Here is a 20,552-nt window from a genome sequence, read left to right on the forward strand (position 1 = left end):
GGCCAGCGATGTTTAGCTGGTTTCGATTTTTACGAAGTCTAAGCAGTCGTTTTTTGGGTCTTGCTTAGGGTACCCCTTCTCACGGTATCCGACAGTAGCCCCCGAGCCTTGGGGGGAGTGGAGGCACTCCCCCTGAGGTTCTGACGAGAATTGGCTCTTGATAGTTTCTGTCGGGATGGTGTTTTGTACTCGAGGTTTCGGTGGGTGCGCACGAGCGCACCCGCCGGGTGTAGCCCCCGAGGCCCTGGAGGAGTGATTTCACTTCTTCAGGGGCTTTTTTCTCTTTCGAGTGAGGCGTTTTCATTGTGTTTGCCGGGCCCGTGGGTACGAGTTTGGATCACAGGGCCTCGACGATGCTGCGGAAATAGCCCCTTAGCCTCCGTCTGGAGCGAGAGGGCCGTCAGGGGTTCCCCTGGCTTTTTGTACGACCCTCGTGCTTCCTTTTCGCTCGGAAGGAGGGGTGGAAGATGCCATGCTACGCTCGGTGGGCACGAGCGACGGCATTTCCGGTAAGCTGTTATCGGGTAAGTCTGAGTGGAGGCCCGTACCCCGTTCGCTGGGGGTCGGCTAGCGGTCTGGAGACGCGCTCCAAGAGTACCGGCGGGTTTCTCTAGTGGGTGCCGAGGCCGTTCGCTGGGCCTTGGTGGCTCGGTGCCTCCCTACGGTGGGATCCCATTTGGAGACCTCCCTGCCGATCTCGGACACGACACAGGGCACGCCCGTACAGGCTCACCCGTAGTCGTCCCTGACTCTTTTGCCCTGGGGCAGCTGTCGAAACCCCTGGGGACTCAGCCTTCGAACCCCTGGACCGTAACGGGCTTGGGTCGCTCTGTCTTTATCTTGGGTGCAGGAAGAGCCCCCGAGCCTCTGCACAGAGCGAGAGGGCGGTCAGGGGTCCTCCCGACTTTTTTGTCCGTCCCCCGCACGTCCTTTTCGCTCGGATGGGGGGGGGGGGCTGTTTGCCGAGCCCACTCGTGTGCGAGCTTGAGCCGCTGGGTCTCGGCAAAGTTGCAGGAGGAGCCCCCGAGTCTCTTGCACGGAGCGAGAGAGCGGTCAGAGGTCCCCCTGGCTTTTGGTTCGCCCCTCGCACGTGAGGGTCTGTCTACCGAGCCCCCCTCGGGTGCGAGCCTAGGTCGCGGGGTCTCGGCGTCTTTTGCAGAAGGAGCTCCCTAGCCTCTGCACGGAGCAAGAGGACCGTCAGGAGTTCTTTTGGCTTTTTGAACGACCCTCGCGCTTCCTTTTCGCTCGGAAGGAGGGTTTGTTTTGCCGAGCCCCCTCGTGTGCGAGCCTAAGTCGCTGGGCCTCGGCAATGTTTTGCAGGAAGAGTCCCTTAGCCTCTGCGCGGGGCAAGAGGGCTGTCAGGGATTCTTCTGACTTTTTATTTGACCCTCGCTCTTCCTTTTTGCTCAGAAGGAGGGGTGGAATGTGCCATGCTACCCTCGGTGGGCGCGAGCGATGGCATTTCCGGTGAGCTATTATCGGGTAAGTCCGAGTGGAGGCCCGTACCCCGTTCGCTGGGGGTCGGCTAGCGGTCCGGAGACGCGCTCCAAGAGTACCAGAGGGTTTCTCTAGTGGGTGCCGAGGCCGTTCACTAGGCCTCGGTGGCTCGGTGCCTCCCTACGGTGGGATCCCATTCGGAGACCTCCCTGCCGGTCTCGGACACGACACAGGGCGTCCCAAGCGTTTCGCTTGCTTGGGCCTCGGCCTCGTATAGGCTCGCCCATAGTCGCCCCTGACTCTGTTGCCCTGGGGCGGCTGTCGAAACCCCTAAGGCCCAGCCTTCGAACCCCTGGACCGTAGCGGGCTCGGTGCCTAGTTCCTTTGCCTGAAAGGAATCGGGGGGGTTATTTCTCTCCCTACGGCTAATAACGGCATGCACGTCTTTTGAGGCAGCTTTTTCGGGGAGGCAAAACGGCGCCTGCTGCTGCTGCGATTGGACGCGACGTGGCGTCAGCCGACGGGATGTATCTGCACGTGCGATTTAATGAGGAGGGAGCGGGCGCGTGGGTGGTAAGACCGGATCTGGATAACCGCGCTGGATTTTTTGGGGGAAACTTCCCTGATTTCGTCACCCGGTGGTTTCGTCTTGTCCCTGCATAAATACGCAAAGAACCTCGCCCTTCCCCTTCTTACCTTTTCCGCATTCGCTTTTGCTGCCTCCGTGCCGTTGCTGAGAGCATAGAGCGCCGGGGAGGAGAAGGGCGAGAGCAAGAGACTGAAAGAGAGAGGGAGAGAGATTACCGCCGTAGCAGCGTCCTCCGCCGTGCAATGGCTGGTGGTCCCATCATCCTCCCAGTGGATCCCTGGGAGCGGTCCGACATCACCGAGGAAAAGCTACAGTCGCTCGTGGAGGCCGGTCTTCTTCGCCCGATCACCGACCCTGACGAGCCGGAGTGGATTGCTCCAGGGAACGAGTCGGAGCCGAGGCCGCACGACGGCTACGTGGTGAGCTTCGTCGTCTTCCACGAGCGAGGCCTCGGGTTGCCGGTGGATAACTTCATGCGGGCGCTCCTGCACTACTATGGCGTGGAGCTTCACAATTTCAGCCCCAACTCCATCGCGCAGGCGGCCATCTTCGTCGCCGTCTGTGAGGGGTACTTGGGGATCGCTCCCCACTGGGAGTTGTGGCTCCACTTGTTCCAAGCGACGTTCACCACCAAGCCGGGGGGAACGAGGGGGGCTCGGAAGGTGCAGAGGGCCGGCGGCTGCACCCTTCACGTGCGCCAGGACCGGTAGTCCCTCTATATCCTAGCCCAGCTGTCATCGTCCAACCGTCGTTGGTATGACGACTGGTTCTACCTCCGCAACGACGGCGGAGGACTTCCCCCTTATACCGGGCGGGTTGTAGAGAGTCAACCAGAGAAATGGGGATACGGCGTCATCAAGGTCGATCAGCCTAGGCTAGAACCGCTCTTGAGGGCCTTGGGGAAGCTGCGTGACCACAGCCTTTCGGCGGCCGTGGTTGTGGCGGCTTTTCACCGCTGGAGGGTGTTGCCGCTGATGGCCCGGCGGCGACGGCGGCTGTTCGAGATGACCCCGGGCGATCCGATCGCCGGTATCAAGATGTCCGCCTTCGCCCTTACCGACGACGAGACCCTACGTCGGGTGAGAGAGGCGGTAGACGGGAAGCCGAAGATTGACGATTTGATGCCGTTCCCGATGCGCCCGTCGCGGGGGTATGTCTCGCTGGTAAGTTGGATGTTGCCGAGGCTTTCGCGGCCTTCTTGTTTTTCGCCTTCTTTTTTTTTGTCTGTTGTCTTACTTCATCGTTCCCACAGGGGATAAGAGACGTGCGAGGCTCCCCGCCGCCCGTTCCCGAGGACGCCCGGCGGCGATCCATGAATAGGGCACGCGCCGAGGAGGAGAAGAAGAAGAAAGATGCCAAGGAGGCGAAGCGCACGAAGAAGCTCCTCGCGTGCGAAAAGCTGGACGCCCGTCGCCGGCGTCAGAAGCTCGACGGTCTCCCGTTGGAGCCGTCTCCCTCATCATTGGTGTCGGATTCTTCGGGCGACGGCGGCGGGCGCGAGGTGGGGACGGCCTGCCTGGAACACCTCCCCGACATTAGGGAGATGGTGCCCGGGGCGCCGGCAAGGAGCCTGACGCTCCTAGGAGGAGGAGGTGTCCCAGGGCCAGTGGCGGCCCGTCCCGGGGCCGAGGCCGACGCGCCCGAGGCGCGGGTGTCGGAGGAGCGTGCCGTCAGCCCGATGGGTTCGACGGTGGAGGTGGAGCGAGCGACGGTGGGGGCGACCCCATTGTCTCCGTGAAGGGTCGAGGAGGTGCCGGGGTCCGACGATGGCCAGCTAGCACTGGTGGACACCGAGGCCGCGCTGCTGCCACCACCGCCGCCGTTGCAGAGGAGGCTGGCGGTGTCGAAGCGGCTGCATCCACGTTCGCGGTAAGCGTCTTTTCTGGTGGAGTTCGTAGTACTTCTTGTTTGCCCCTTGGTCGCATGCTGACCTTGGGAGTGTCTTTGCTTCTAGCTAGACGCATCTGGTGGAAGATCCTGCCTTGGCGCCCCATAAGGCGCTCAAGGTGAACGTTAGCTCCTCCGCCCATCAAGCGGCGGAGGCGCAGGCTGGCGTGCAGCGTGGCGCGGCGTCGGGCGGGGTCGTTTCGGAGGAGGCGGCTGCCTAGGAAAAGGGTGCCGAGGTGGCCGCGGAGCAAGTGGAGGAGGAGGAGCCCACGCCCTGCGATGTCGTGGGTCTTGGGGCGAAGGAGGCTGGGGCGTCCTCCATTGCCGAGGCCATTGAGGGTGAGGCCGGAGCCCCCAAGACCTCCGAAGTCAGGGCGGTGGACGCCGGGGCCACCGAGGTAGAGATGGCGGAGGCTAGAGCCCCTGGGTCCGTCGAGGCCGAGGCGATGGAGGTGGAGACGGAGCAAGTTTTGGCGCCGCCCCTGGTTCAGACAATCTCGTCTGATGATTCCTCCCAAGGGAAGGAGGCGGCAGACGTCGAGGTGGCCAGTACCGCGGAGCAACCAGTCCTAGATCCCGCCGAGGGGAGTTCGGCCCTTGTCCGACTACGGCCCAAGCCCCATGGGTGGAACTTCCCGCGTGTTTTCTGGCGGAACCGGGCTGACCCCGAGGGGGAGCCTGTGTTCGCCCTTGAAGATACCGCAGAGGGGGGGGGGCGATGGGATACCCTCGAGCAGTACCGCCAACTGGCAGTGCGGTCGCTGCAGACAGCGATGACTATTATGGGACGGGACTTGCCCGGTGTCACCCAGGTACGTACTTTCCTCTCTCGTGCCGCGTTGTTTTCTCTCTGAGCCCCCTCGCAGTGTGTGACGTGCGTTTTTTGTTTTGCCTCTTTAGGAGCTCGAGACCCGATCCCTTGGGAAATCGGTATTCCTACGAAGGGAGAGGGATATCTGGGACTAGCTCCGGCGGCAGAAGGGCCTGCTCGCCGATGCCCAGGGGCTTTTGTCAGCGCGGAGTGCGGAAGTGGAGGACCTCCGCCTTCGTTGTGCTGACATTCAGGCCGAGTTGGCCACGACTAAAGAGCAGTCTGCCCCTCTGGTGGCGAAGATCAAGGAACTGGAGGAGGAGCGAGACTCCTTCAGGTCTCGGGCCCAAGAAGCGACGGCCTCTACGAAGGCCACAGCCGGGCAGCTGGGTGCGGAGCAGAGCGAGCATCAGGCGATGAAAGTCGCCTTGGCAGAGGCTACCAAGGCGGCCGAGGCCTCTCGGGTCGAGGTCTTAGCCTGGAAGAACAAGGCCGAGGGTAAGTTCCGCTGAACCGTGTTCCTTGTTTCATTTGTTCCGGTTCGCGTTTGACTCCTGACCCCTTGTTGCGCCGTAGATCTGGAGAAAGAGGCTTCCCAGGCGACTGAGGCCTCCGTCGCAGCGCAAGCAGCGCTGGATGTTGAGGTCCGGGAGCACGAGGCACTGCGCAGCGCTATCCGTACCGCCTGTGAGGCCCTGGACGTCGAGGAGGTCCAATCAGCCAGCTCCCTTGGGAGCCGCCTGATTGCGTTGAGCGGCCGCGTCCACGAGAGGCTCCGGGGGGCGTTGCACACGGGTGTCAAGCGCGCCCTGGCCATCGTCTCCTCGCACTACGCCATCAACCTCGAGGCTATCAGCGACGGCTACGTGTTGCCAGAAGATGATGAGGAGGCTGATGCGAAGGTCGTGAAGCTGTTGGAGGCGGCCGAGGCACCTGGCACAGCGCTGGCCAGTCTATTTGAAGAAGAGGTGGTCCCTCCCGCGCCGGCCGCCGATCCTTGAGCTTTGACCTGGGCCAAAAGGGGCCATGTAACCGGATTGGGTTAGTTGTCATACCGTGACGTCTTTGTGGCCGTCGAGGCCTTTAAAGTATTTGCGTATGTGCGTCTTTTAACCGTTTTCTGTTCTACTTCCGAGCCTGTGCCCTCTGTCTCGATCTTGGGAACCCGCAAAGAAATCCCTCGGGACCTAAGTCGTCCTTCGGCGAAGGGTGGTGAGGGAGCTGCCGTAGCCTAGAGGCGTAGGCCGTTCTCACGACTCGACCGGCCCTTTGGCCTCCAGACAAGCTTTTGGTCTTTGGGTTTCTTGTGAGGGTCCCGTCAGAGCGCGAGAGAGTTTGGCGTAGAATTTTTTTGAAAGACCATTAACAAATGGTGTTCGGGACTTAGGGGGGGGGTTCCCCCTTTTTAGCCCCCGAGGGAGGCTCGGCTTTGCAGAGGCAGAGCCGAGTCTCCCTTATAGCGCTATTGTGACGTCAAGCCCCTATTGATAGACAAGCTCTCTGCACAGAACTTCCTCGGAGCCTACGCTGTCCTTTGGGTGAAAAGGTGGTGAGGGAGCTGCCGTAGCCCGGAGGCGTAGGCCATTCTCACGGCTCGGCCGGCCTTTTCGCCTTTGAGACGATCGTACGGTCCTTAGGTTCTATACAATCGACTTGTCTATAAGGGGGGGGTTCCTCGAAAGATTATAACAACTAAGAACGCTTCTTTATTGTATTTCGAGAAACAATGTAAACAACGTTTGGAAATTTAAGGGTAGAAACGACGTAGCTGTTCTATGTTCCAAGCGTTGGTGAAGATTTCGCCCTTCTCGTTGGCTAACTTGTAGGTCCCGGGCTTCAGCACTTGAGCGACGATGTACGGCCCTTCCCAGGGTGGGGTCAGCTTGTGGCGGCCCTTGTTGCTCTGCCTCAGTCTCAGCACCAGGTCGCCCACCTTCAGGTCTTGGCTTTGGACGCGCCAGGCTTGGTAGCGTCGTAGGGCTTGCTGGTACCTGGCTGAGTGTAGCAGCGCGACGTCTCGGGCTTCCTCCAGTTGGTCGAGGGCGTCTTCGCGGGCAGTGCGGTTGCTTTGCTCGTTGTACGCCTGCAGCCTCGGGGAACCGTATTCTAAGTCAGTGGGGAGGATGGCCTCGGCTCCATAGACCAGGAAGAACGGTGTGAATCCCATGGCTCGGCTCGGGGTATTCCTTAGGCTCTAGATGACTAACGGGAGTTCAGCAAGCCATTTCTTGCCAAACTTCTTCAACTGATTGAATATTCTTGGCTTAAGGCCTTGTAGGATCATGCCGTTGGCACGCTCTACTTGGCCATTCGTCCTTGGGTGCCCTACGACCGACCAGGCCACCCGGATGTGGTGGTCATCGCAGAACGTTAGGAACTTGCGACCGGTGAATTGTGTCCCATTGTCAGTGATGATGGTGCTAGGAACCCTGAACCTGTGGATGATATCCGTAAAGAACAGCACCGTTTGCTCGGATTTGATCTGAGCGATCGGACGAGCCTCGATCCATTTGGAGAATTTGTCGACAGCTACCAGCAGATGGGTATAGCCCCCGGGTGCCTTCTACAGAGGCCCAACCATGTCCAGCCCCCACACAGCGAATGGACATGTGATGGGGATGGTTTGGAGGGCTTGGGCCAGGAGGTGCGTCTGTCGAGCGTAGTACTGGCATCCCTCGCAGGAGCGTACTAGCTTCGTGGCGTCGGCCACCGCCGTTGGCCAATGGAAACCTTGGCGGAAGGCGTTACCCACGAGCGCCCGAGGCGCCGCGTGGTGCCCACAGACTCCTGCGTGCAAGTCCCAAAGTAAGGATTGGCTAGCCTCGGTGGTGATGCATCGTTGGAGAATACCAGATGGGCTGCGCCTATACAACTCGCCATCGCAGAGGACGTAAGTCTTGGCGCGTCGCGCACGCCGTCAGGCTTCGGTTCTGTTAGCAGGAAGCTCTCCTCGAACGAGGCGATCAAGGAAAGGGACTCGCCAGTCCGTTCCTTGGTCGGCCTTGGGAGGCTCTGCGTCAATCGCCATGGCCTCGGGCTCGGCCGGCGGGGTCTCGGCAGCAGAGGGGGCCTCGGGCCCTGCGGTGGGCTCAGCCGATGGGCCCTCTTCCGTCGCTGAGGCGTAGTCGACAGATGGCTTGTGGAGGTCTCTGGCGAAGACGTTCGGGGGGACCGGGGTCCATGCCGACGCCATCTTTGCCAGTTCGTCCGCGGCCTCGTTGAACTTTCGTGCAACGTGGTTGAGTTCGAGACCGTCGAACTTGTTCTCCAGGCGACGTACTATCGCACAGTACGCCTTCATTTTGGGGTCATGGCAGCTTGACTCTTTCATCACCTGATCGACGACGAGCTGTGAATCACCCCGTACGTCGAGACGTCGTACTCCAAGTTCGATGGCGATTTGCAGGCCGTTGACGAGGGCCTCGTATTCGGCGACATTGTTGGAGGCAGCGAAGTGAAGCCGGATCATGTAGCGCATGTGTACTCCGAGGGGCGAGACTAGGAGCAGGCCCGCGCCAGCCCCAGTCTTCATCAGAGACCCGTCGAAGTACATGGTCCAGCATTCTGATTGGATCTGAACGGGTGGCAGCTGTGTGTCGGTCCATTCGGCTACAAAGTCGGACAGGACCTATGATTTGATCGCTTTCCGAGGCGCGAAAGACAAGGTTTCCCCCATGAGTTCAACGGCCCACTTGGCTATTCTACCCGAGGCCTCCCGGTTTTGGATTATCTCTCCTAGAGGAAAAGACGACACCACAGTCGCCGGGTGGGACTCAAAGTAGTGACGCAGCTTGCGTCGAGCCAAGACTACGGTGTAAACCAGCTTCTGGATGTGGGGGTAACGCGTCTTAGTCTCGGAGAGCACTTCGCTGATGAAGTAAATAGGTCGTTGGACGGGTAGAGCATGTCCCTTCTCCTACCTCTCGACTACTATAGCCGCGCTGACCACTTGGGTCATCGCAGTGACGTAGAGTAAGAGGTGCTCACCCTCGGTGGGCGGAACCAGGACAGGGGGGTTGGTGAGCAGTGCTTTGAGCCTGGCGAGGGCTTCCTCGGCCTCGGTGGTCCAAGAAAAGCGCTCGGACTTTCTCAAGAGGCGGTACAGGGGTAGGCCTTTTTCGCCGAGGCGTGAGATGAAGCGGCTTAGGGCCGCAAGGCATCCCATGACCCTCTGCACCCCTTTGAGGTCTCAGATCGGGCCCATGTTGGTCACGGCCGAGACCTTCTCCGGGTTGGCCTCGATCCCACGTTCCGAGACTATGAATCCCAAGAGCATGCCTCGGGGAACCCCGAAGACACACTTCTCAGGGTTGAGCTTGATGCCCTTCTTTCTGAGACATGTGAAGGCAACCTCCAAGTCACCGACGAGATCACCGGCCTTCCTGGACTTGACTACGATGTCATCCACGTAGGCCTCAATGGTTCGTCCGATGTGTTCGCCAAAGACTTGGATCATGCACCGTTGGTAAGTAGCCCCTGCGTTTCTGAGGCCGAACGGCATGGTTATGTAGCAGTACATGCCGAATGGGGTGATGAAAGAGGTCGCGAGCTGGTCGGACTCTTTCATCTTGATTTGGTGGTAACCGGAATACGCATCAAGGAAGGAGAGGGTTTCGCATCCTGCAGTGGAGTCGATGATTTGGTCAATTCATGGTAGTAGGAATGGGACTTTCGGGCATGCTTTATTTAGACCAGTGTAGTCCACGCACATCCTCCACTTGCCACTTTTCTTCCTGACTAATACAGGGTTAGCCAACCACTCTGGATGGAATACTTCCTTGATGAACCTGGCTGCCATGAGCTTCTGCACTTCTTCGCCGATGGCCCTGCGCTTCTCCTCGTCAAATCGGCGCAGGCGCTGCTTTGCCGGCCTGGAGCCTGCTCGGATATCTAAGGCATGCTCGGCGACCTCCCTTGGTATGCCCGACATGTCCAAGGGACTCCATGCGAACATATCGACGTTCGCACAGAGAAAGTCAACGAGCACGGCCTCCTATTTGCTGTCGAGGGTGGCGCTGATCTTCAGTCCTCGGCCGTCGGGGACGGTGGGATCGACTGGGACGAGCTTGATGGCCTCCGCGGGCTCGAAGGTCCCGGCGCGCCGCTTGGCGTTGAGAACCTCGCTACCAAGCTGGTCGAGATCGGCGATGAGGGTCTTGGCCTCCACGATGGCCTCGGCGTACTCGATGCACTCGACGTCGCAGTCGTATGCATGTTCGTACATGGACTCGACGGTGATGATGCCGTTGGGGCCTGGCATCTTGAGCTTGAGGTAGGTGTAGTTGGGGATCGCCATGAACTTGGCGTAGCACGGGCGCCCCAAGATGGCGTGGTAAGCCCCCTTGAATTCAACCACCTCGAAGGTGAGGACCTCCTTACGGTAGTTGGAGGGACTGCCAAAGCAGACGGGTAAGTCGATGCGCCCGAGGGGTCGTGTGCGCTTTCCTAGCACGACGCCGTGGAAGGGCGCAGAACCGCCTCGAAGCCGTGATTGGTCAAGCTCCAGGAGCTCCAGAGTGTTGACGTAGAGGATGTTGAGGCCGCTGCCTCCGTCCATGAGCACTTTGGTGAGCCGGGTGTTGCCGACGATCGGGTCGACGACAAGCGGGTACTGCCCGGGGTTCGGAACATAATCGGGGTGGTCATCCCGATCAAAGGTGATTGCTTCCCGAGACCAATCGAGGTACCGGGGGGTGGCCACCCTGACCGAGAAGACCTCCCGGCGTTCCCTCTTTTACTGGCGTGCCGTGAGGCATGCTGAGGGTCCGCCAAAGATCATGAAGGCGTTGCGTACCTCGGGAAACCCATCATCTTTATCGCCGTCCCTTTCGCCGGCGCCCCTTTTCCTGGCCTCATCGTCGTCGGGGAGCCCAAGCCTGGCGTAGTAACGCCGGAGCATGGTGCACTCCTCGAGGGCATGCTTCACCGGACCTTGATGGTAAGGGCAGGGCTTCTTCAGCATGTCGTCAAATAGCCCGGGGCCACGGGGGCCTCGGGGATTCCTGCGATCTGTTGTGGTGACATGGACAGCCTCGAGGACCTGCTGCTTCCCTGGGTGACCCTTCTTCTTTCTCTTGGGGACGCGGGTGGGCGAGGCCTCGGGGGCCTCGTCCTTCTGCTTCCCCTTGGCGTCGTTGTTGGGGAAGATGGCCCCCACCGCCTCTTCGCCCGAGGCGAAGTTGGTGGCGATGTCGAGGAGCACGGCGGCAGAGCGCGGGACGTTGCGTCCTAACTCTCGGACCAAGTCCCGACAAGTGGTGCCGGAGAGGAAAGCCTGGACGATCTTCGAGTCGCCGACGCTGGGTAGCTCGGTGCACTGTTTGGAGAAGCGCCGGATGAAGTCTCGGAGAGACTCGTCCGGCTTCTGGCGGCAGCTCTTAAGATCCTAGGAATTCCCAGGGCGCACGTAAGTGCCCTAGAAGTTCCCGACGAAGATCCTAACCAAGTCGCGCCAGTCGTGGATTTGCGAGGGAGGGAGATGCTCAAGCCAGGCTCGCGCCGAGTCCGACAAGAGCAAAGGGAGATTGCGGATGATGAGCAGATCATCGTCCGCGCCACCTAGTTGGCAGGCCAGGCGGTAATCGGCGAGCCAGAGTTCTGGGTTGGTCTCGCCGCTGTACTTCGCGAGGTTGGCCGGCTGTCGGAACCGGGCGGGGAAAGGAGCAACGCGGATGGCCCTGCTGAAGACCCGAGGTCCTGGTGGCTCAGGGGAAGGACTGCGGTCCTCACCGCTGTCGTAGCGACCGCCTCGGTGTGGGTGGTAGCCTTGGGCGGCTCCGTCGTCGTGGCGCCGTCGCCTGCCAACTACTTCGTGGTCGCCCTGTGCCTCGCGTTGGTCCCTAGGTCGATCACGCACCGAGGGGGCCCTGTTGACCGTCGGCGCGTGAGCGGCCTCGGGATGGACCGAGGCATCCTGGCCCCGGCGAGGTTGCGCTGTGGGTTGCTCTGAAGTGCCTCCGCGCCGGCGGGAGGCGGAACTTTCGGCCTGCTGCACCGCTGCGGTTTCGAGGAGGTCGCGGAGCTCTCCGCAGACCCGTCGCCCCTCGGTGGTGGAGGGCTCGAGCATCGCTCGGACCAGCATCGCAGCCGCTGCGACATTCTGGCTAGCGCGATTGAAGATTGGGGGTGGCTCTCCCCCCTCGTTGTCGTTGATGCGGTGATGGACATCACGGGCCCTCCCTCGGGCTCCTCCGCCCTCACCGCGCCCTTGCTGCTCCTGCTCGAGAGTGTCCCGAAGCTGTTGCAGAAGGAGTTGGTCCTATTCGACCTTGGCTTGAAGCTCGCGGAGCTGCTCCAGGTCTGGGCGTCGATGCCCCTCGCGAACGGGATTCTCGTTCCGTGCTGCCAGGGCTTCGAGACGTGGAGGTGTGGCGTCGCCTGCCCCTGCCCGGGGCGGGGAATGGTTGCCTGTCCTCTCGTCCTCTTCGCCTGCCCTTGGCATCCCGAGCCCGACGTGGAAGCACTCACGAGATGGATCGTAAGTCCCTTCGTCGTCGGAGTCAGAGTAGCCGAGGCAGTAGTCGCTTGTGGCCAAAAATTGGCGCAAAGCCCCAGGGTTGTGGAGTTCGGAGAAATCTACCCCGGGCCACGCCTCGTCCTCGTCCGAGGAGTCGGAGCGGGTGCTCAGGTCGAGAGCGAAGCGCTGGCGGCGTTCTGAGGGGTGCTCGTGAGCGGCAGCGTAAGCGTAGGCGTAAGAGGCGGCGGCATTTCTCAACCCAAAGGGGTATGGGGACGGTGCCGTCTCCATATTCTGCCCCGCCGGGGTCGGCTCTTTAGGGAGTGGTGGAGCGGAGCTAGACGACTGGGCATCGCCGCGAGCCACCGGCGATTTTCCTTCGTCCATGCTCAGGCCAGACAGGTCCCCAGCCAGGGACCCCGTACCAACAGCTGGTCGTAGGGTATCGGCGGGGAGTGGCGTGCCGCCCTGGGCTCACGTAGCGTCGGGGTGGCCTTGCTCGCGTCGTGCCTGGCGAGCGTGGCGAGAGCGGCTGCCCAGGCGCCGCCTGCGCCTAGGCTGCCGCGGCGCGACTTCATTGTCGGACGGTGGGGCTCGAGGAGTGAGGAGCACCATGTCGTACTCATGCCCTAGAGACATGAACTCTAGGCTCCCGAACCAAACTACGGTGCCGAGATGCAATGGTCGTATGGGGTCTGCCATCCGGGTCCTGCTAGGATGACGAAGCTGACACGCAGAGGCCCCTACCTGGCGCACCAACTGTCGGTGTTTTGGAACCGGGGGTCCCTCAACCAACGAGTGAATTTGTGCTGCGTGCCCCTAATCCCGGATGGTGATGCAAAGAGACACAAGGTTTATACTGGTTCAGGCAATCGAGGCCCTACGTCCAGTCTGAGAGATCGATCTTGTATTCCTTGCACCGGAGTGCTCGTAGTAGGGGGTTACAAGCTAGGTGAGAGAGGGAGCTAGCCCCAGGTCTCGGCGAGGGTGGCGCGGGCTGCTTGAGGCGTTGTCCCCAAGCAGCGTAGAAGTGTGTAGTTCTATCGGTGTGTTCGTCTTTTTGCTTCTTTTTTCCCCCCAGAAATGGCCCCGGTCCCTCCCTTTTATACTCTAAGGGAGAACCGGGAACGTACATATGTATACATAGCGCTTCTATAAATGGGGGTGGCGTGTCTGAGTCCTGTAGCCGGCCACTGTTGTGGTATGGTCGATGGAGTGGCCCTGTCCTTGTCGTGCAGGAGTGACGCGCCGGTCATACTTGATCTTATGCGTCGTGGGGCTCCAGTATAGCTTGATGCAGGACACGGCGGGCGACATGCTGGTCACCGTGCGATGACGTCGTAGGGAGCTGTGGCTCTGCAGATGCCGAGGTCGAGCCATCGCGGGGGCTCGGCGGACATGGATCCTCAGGCTGCCGAGCCCCTGAAGCCAACTGTCGAGGCCTTGGAGGGAATTATTGGTCCTGGGTACTGATTCCGAGGCCACAGTAGCCCAGACGTGGCTCCCCACGCTGCGTTGTCCTCGGAGCAGGAGTTGGCAGCACAGTGAGGCATGGGCGTCAACCATGTGCATGGTGGTTAGTACAGTGGCGGGTAACCCCTGCCCAGTCCGGGCGACGTGCAGGTCATCGTGTGATGACGTCGTAGGGAGCTGCGGCTCTGCAGGTGCCGAGGCCGAGCCATCGCGGGGGGCTCGGCGGACATGGATCCTCAGGCTGCCGAGCCCCTGCAGCAAACTGCCGAGGCCCTAGAGGGAATTATTGGCCCTGGGTACTGATTCCGAGGCCACAGTAGCCCAGACGTGGCTCCCCACGCTGCGTTGTCCTCGGAGCAGGAGTTGGCAGCATAGTGAGGTACGGGCGTCAACCATGTGCATAGTGGTTAGCACAGTGGCGGGTAACCCCTGCCCAGTCCTGCCTCCTGTCCCGTCGGCCATTCCGCTGTACTGTGCCGAGCATGCGGCCGATGTCAGGGGCAGCAGTTGGCTGAGTTAATGCGACACGACGTTTTGTCAGAGGGACGGGAGAAGGAAGAGGCAGCGGAGTGCTGCCGAGCCCGCCTCGCGCGAGACGGAGGGTCGATGGCCCGACCGAGGCCTTTGGTGGGGGATCGCTCGAGGTCAGTGGTGAGGGGGCCTCGGGCGAGTCAGAGAATCGGCCGAGGCCAGCGATGTTTAGCTGGTTTCGATTTTTACGAAGTCTAAGCAGTCGTTTTTTGTGTCTTGCTTAGGGTACCCCTTCTCACGGTATCCGACAACACCTCTCCGTCGGATCCGCGCCGTGGTGGCTCCATCCCACCGGATCCGCGATGCCACCCGCCGGTGGAGCCATGGAGGGAGGGGAGGAGGGCGGATCTGCACCGCCACCCACCCGCTGCTGCTGCTCCGCATCGCCGGGAGGGGCCGAGCCGCCCTGCGCCATAGACGGGAGGGGCTAGGCTGCCTCGCGTGCGGCCGTGAAGGGCCCCCCGAAGGGAGGGTAGCGGTGCGGCGGCGCCAAAGAGAGGGCGCGGGCGGGCGGATCTTAGGAGGAGGCAGGGGAGGAGGGAGGGGAGGGGCGCCCGTGGGAAGAAGAAGGGGGAGGGGAGGGGCGCCGTCGGGGGAAGAAGAATGGGGAGGGGAGGGAGGGGAGGGGCGACGGCAGGGGAAGAAGAAGGGGGAGGGGAGGGGCGTCCGCTGGGGCCGATTAAAAAATATTTTTTTCCTTTGCTGAGTGTCCTAGATCTGGGCACTCGACAAAGTTTTTTTTTTCATTTTTTTCTTTTCCTTCTTTCCCAAAAAAAGATTTTTTTTTCTTTGTCGAGTGTTATAGATCTGGGCACTCGGCAAAGTTTTTTTTTCTTTTTTTTCTTCTCTTTCATTCCCAGGAAAAAGATTTTTTTGCTTTGCCGAGTGTCCTAGATCTGGGCACTCGGCAAAGTTTTTTTTTTCATTTTTTTCTTCTCTTTCTTTCCCAGGAAAAATATTTTATTTCTTTGCCGAGTGTCAAAAAAAAAAACACTCGGCAAACCCCCTCTTTGCCGAGTGTTTTTTTACACTCGGCAAACCTCCTCTTTACCGAGTGTTTTTAGCGCAGCACTCGGCAAAGAACTTGTTTGCCGAGTGCCCGAAAAAATACACTCGGCAAACATAAAAACACTCGACAAATTTGACGTATCCGGTGGTGTGTTGCATAGATTTTTTCTTTCCCTTAGTCATTATGTATGAGCAAATATATAATTGCAAGGCAATGCATGCTGGCTGCCCTGTATTTCAGATCGAGATAATATGTACAGTTTAATTTCCTCCTCCTACAAACAAACACAAATTTTTGACGATTTATACACAATAAAACTAAGTCTACACACGCAGTCGACTGGACTCGACTCAACTATCTATCCATCGAGACCTCCAAGAATCGATTCCTTCCTCCACATCCAATTGCTTCAACCATGCAAGTGCTAGCTACATTAGGTATAGTTGATCTTCACTAATTGGCCCAATGGTCAATTAGGCCCTTGGATTCGCACTCTGATCAGGGGCGCCCAACCCTAATATAGTTGGTGGGCCCCCGTCACACAGCGCCATAAATAGGAGGTGAGGGCCGGGGCGCCAAGCACGAGGTTCGCCTGAGCCGCCTAGCACCCCACCTACAGTCCTAAACCCTAACCGATCACAGAGGGGGCGCTGCCAGCGACGGGAAGCACCGCCACCGGCCAATGCCGCCACTGCACCGACGCCCTTCGACTCAGCACCACCACCGGGTCTTCCCCAGGCACAACGATGACGAGCCCGTCTTCCTCGAAGGCGGCTGATGGTTTGCACCACCTTCACCCCTCTCTCTCTCTCTCACTTTATATATTAATCATGCACTAGTATATGTTTTAGGACTTGTTGTTTACTCCAAATACATGTACGCACGCTAGATCTATGGCTAGTGATCCTGTTTTAGGTCTATCAAAGGTATCAGACGCCTAACTAGGTGTAGATCTAGCTTATCGGATAAGAAAACCGAGTAGAAGCATTTAGAAGAGGTGGTAGATTCATTTTTGGATCTAAACAGAAGGTTCATCGAACCCTAAACCTAAAATCGGGGAAGAAAGGAAGTGAAGAAGGGCCTGGGGTTTTGAAAATCAACTCAAACCCTAACCCTAACCCGCGCTGTCGACAGAATATGCTCGGCAGTCCACCGAGGGGTATCCCGCGATGGTAGATTTGTCGGTGGAGGTGCGCGTGATCAGGAACCGGATGGTGACACAAGACGCAGAGACAGCGATTTAGACATGTTTGGGCCGTCTGATCGACGTAATACCCTACGTCCTGTGTCTTTGTTGTATTGTATTGATCTGGACGACCAAGTAGCTTGATGTAGCCTATTCACCAGGGGACCCCTGCCTCTCCTTATATAGTCTGGAGATATAGGGTTACAAGTAAAGTATCCTATTTGGTACTATACAATGTCTTGCGGTGCACGCCTTGATCTTGTGGGCCGGGCCACCTCCGATGGTGCGGCCCATGTCTTGGGGGGCCATACCCCCACACGCGCGAACCGCTCGAGAAAGATGAACAGTAAGGAGGACTCGCTGTTTACTCCAAATACATATACACACGCTAAATCTATGGCCAGTGATCATGTTTTAGGTCTATAGCATGGAGCTGTACATGTTGGAGAAGTTCCATCTATTGGAGAAGTTCCATCTATCGGATCAGGTCCCTTTTTCAAGCAATTGATGAGCGCTCTCGGCCGGCCGGTTGCTAGGCTATAGCTACACCTACAGCCTGATATCGCTACCTGGTTTCTGCTTTGGCGGCGTCGAGCCCGAGAGGAGCCTGGTGGTGACGGCCACCGTCGACAGCTTGCCGGGGCTGACGACCGCCGCGAGGGCGATGCCCCTCCTGCCCTTGCGCTCCTTGATGGTGTCGAGGCGCGGCGACCACGCGCGGCCCCTGGCGGCGACCACCAGCTGCTCGTAGTGCTTCCTCAGCTCGGGCGTGCTGCACAGCGCCCCGGCGCACGCCTCGCCGTTGTCGTCCTTGGCGGCCCTGCTGCTGGCCGTGATGGCCCCGATGAGGAACTCGGGCGTGACCTTGATGACCGTGCGCCCGTCGTCGCCCTTCACGTACTCGAACGGACTCCGGGGCCCTCCCGCGATGGACGGCGACGACGAGCCCCCTCCAGCGCCGCCACCTGCAGCCCTGTCGTAGGAGAGCGCGGCCAGCGACGCGGCGGTGACCGCGTCGTAGCCCTGCGGGAGGCGGTCCACGGGGAGCACCAGGTAGGTGCCGCCGCCCAGGAGCCTGTCCTCGATGGCCAGCACGGGCGCGGGGCGGCCCAGGTAGAAGGCGTCGGCGCGGCACACCACGGTGCCCGCCACCTCCAGCATCACGTGCCCCGCCAGCTTCCCGTGCCGGGCCGCCCGGGACTCCCCGCCCCACAGCACCAGCCGCGCCTTCCGCCGCCGCGACAGCAGCGCCCCGCAGAAGCACGGCGCCAGGAGGCAGCCATTGCCGCCCATGGTAGGTATACTACTCCTAGCTACTAGTAGGGTCTCCGGTTCACCCACTGGCGCGCGATGGTAGGAATAGGATCGGAGGAGCTAGAAGATGACTACTACTAGCTGGCCTGGGTGTGTACAGGCACAGGCAGGCAGCACTCGTTCGGCTGCTGGGCTGGTGGCTGCATATATCGATCAGATCGGCGTGTGGACATGGCCGGGATGGGTACTGGGTAGTAGGTTTGACCGACGTGAGGGCTAGGCCGGCAGTGCCTGGGCTGGGATGGGAGGGGTCGAGCAGCAGCAGCAGCAGAAGCTAGCAGCTCGTCGGCGGTCAAAGTCGACGGCGTGCTGCGCCGCGTGCCTCTCGTTTGCTTTATTTTCGCGCGGGAAAAGGTCCAAGGAAACCCTTTTTAACGAGACGTGCATCCTGGTGCTGCTGTTTTCGTTGCTGACTGGTGGGGCCGGTTCGATCAAGGTCTTTTCTGCCTTTAATGCGATCGATCGATCCGAGATGTGTGTGGTTTCAAGCAGCTGGTCTGGTGCTGTCAAAGTAATAACCTTGTACTAGTATACCACTGGCTGGTAATGCTGCTTTGATTTAACCTTCTTATTAGGTTACAAATGGTTATTTGGTTAGTATGTACGTACTCCTACGTCAGTCTAGTGCTAGTACTAGTAGTAACTTGTATGGCGCGGCTACCGAATAGTTGTACATGCCGTATTGGGGTGGATTACTCAACTTACTAGTCTATATGCGTAATTAACTGCGGTTTATGTTAAGATGAGACCAGTTGACATTTCTATCCAAGTTGCCGCATATTGTGGTTTATAGCTAAGAGTAGCGCCAACCTCACCTCTTTCTATGACTTCTTGTGTGCAATTTGTTTTAAAACATAAGTCGAATGAGTTTCATCCAAAGTCAAACTTCTCTCTAACGTTTTTTAAAAGCAACCACAATCCATAAGGTTCCTTTGGCCATCACATGCTTGGTTCCTATTCCTCCTCATTCGACGGGAGCTCTCCTCTCTTTAGATCTTTTAGGGTTTATGGTTTCTTTCCTCTGAGATGGCAAATATCTTTAAGTTACCTTACGTCGCTGGAGTGGCCCTTCAGTTTACAACAATGTCTCCATCACTAGGGATTGGTTCTCCCTTGGAGTTCCTCCTCGTGCCATGGCTTCTAATTTCTAGTCATTGTAGTCTCACACAACAACATTGTGGTTAGAAATCACCTCTGACAATAGCTAGGGAAGCTTGATGTTTTCTTCTCCTACCTACAAATGGAGAGGAGCTACTAGTCATCTCTGTTAGGGGTTCAGGTTTTGGGACATTGGCTTTCATAGCGGGCAACAATTATTGATGGTTTTACTAGATCTTCATAATCAATCTTATGCGGAAGGAGATGGTAGAGTTGACACTACCGTGTTGCAGTTGGCGAGAGAATTGTGTTCTATCGTGGACCTAGATGCGTTTTAGAGTAGATCTGATCATAGGCTGCACCAGCGGCGGACCCAGAAAATATTTCAGGAGGGGCTGAACAACACTGCTATTCGATCTTAAGTCTCAGCCCTCCCTAAACTATAGAACTTTGCCTAAAAATTCATGGGGGCTCCACAGGAGGTTCCACTGCTGCGATACTGGTAGGGGGGGCTTGAGCCCCCGCCCACCGCTGTGTTCGCCCTTGGGCTGCACAACCTGACCCACTCGAAAAAAACCCAACCCACCAGTGCACTTGGGTCATGATTTTGAACCCACAACAACTATCTGGTCAGGCATGGGTCACAAATTTTGACCCAAAAACTCGATCCAACGTAGAAAAAATTGACCTGATTCTTATGTTGAGCGAGTGTGGGCCAAAAAATTGCCTAATGTTAGGTTCATGTTGGCTTTCGCTAGCCAAAGAAATGTCGAGTTTTTTGTTGGTCTGCCCTAAACCCGGTACCTGAACAAGTCTATTTCAATATGAGTTCACATATGTTGGATCTTGTAGCATATTCCAAGTTTTGGGTTGCTCGACAATTCGATTATCTAGCTATGGCACTTTGCATTGTCTTATCCATGTGACGCAACACAAAGGGTGAGACTATCATAACATGGGAAGAGAGCCTAAGTTTTTCGTTATATTTTCTTTGCTTCATGTAATCAATCGATGTACCATGATCCACCATCTTCAATATAATCATCTTCCCTTCAAAAAGAACATATTTAAGTGTTTTCACCAGTTTTATAGAAAAAATGCATGAACATTTACAACATTATATTACTTTCATTAAATCCGCCATGGAAAATGTCTTGATAGTGTATTTATTTGACAGCGGTCTCAAAACTAGAGAAATTTAACTCAGGCCAAAACTAAAATGACATACATTTTTGAAACCAAGTGAATATATTTTTATTGTAGCCTTTGTTGTGCTTTCCTTTCTGATGGTACTCCCTCCGATCGTTATTACTCGGCGTTTCTGGCAATAGAATTTAACTAGTTGCATGCCAATTTAACTGTTTGAAATGTCATGTATTAGTAGACGGGTGGCTCTAAATGCATCCATGTTTTTCTACTTCCTCAGTTTCAAATTATAAGACGTTTTGACTTTTCTAGATACATTTTAGTATGTATCTAGACACAGTGTATATCTATGTGTATAGCAAAAGCTACGTATCTAGAAAAGTCAAAATGTCTTGTAATTTAGAATGGATTGATTACTTCTTTTTCTTCACTTTTGCCTTAGTGTTCTCATTTCCTTTTTTTCTGACGATGCATGAACTCTTATCTGGAGTTCTTTAATTTGGTTGTAATGTCGCCGGAGAGACAACAAATTAGTTCAGCAAAAATATAATATACCCAAACAAATGTACTCACATGAAACCGTACCGGATCACTAATTTTCTTCTCGTCCTTTCG

General features: G+C 57.7%; 1 protein-coding gene across 1 annotated transcript; it reads right to left on the minus strand.

Annotated features, from left to right (window-relative positions):
* Positions 1 to 16,509: 16,509 nt before the first annotated feature.
* LOC136539946 (uncharacterized) lies at positions 16,510 to 18,016 on the minus strand. Its single transcript, XM_066531930.1, has one exon. The coding sequence runs from the start codon at positions 17,670 to 17,672 to the stop codon at positions 16,929 to 16,931; it is 744 nt and encodes a 247-aa protein (XP_066388027.1). The 5' UTR covers positions 17,673 to 18,016; the 3' UTR covers positions 16,510 to 16,928.
* Positions 18,017 to 20,552: the final 2,536 nt, after the last annotated feature.

Source organism: Miscanthus floridulus, chromosome 2 (assembly GCF_019320115.1).
Source record: "Miscanthus floridulus cultivar M001 chromosome 2, ASM1932011v1, whole genome shotgun sequence".
NCBI classification, from domain to species: Eukaryota; Viridiplantae; Streptophyta; class Magnoliopsida; order Poales; family Poaceae; genus Miscanthus; species Miscanthus floridulus.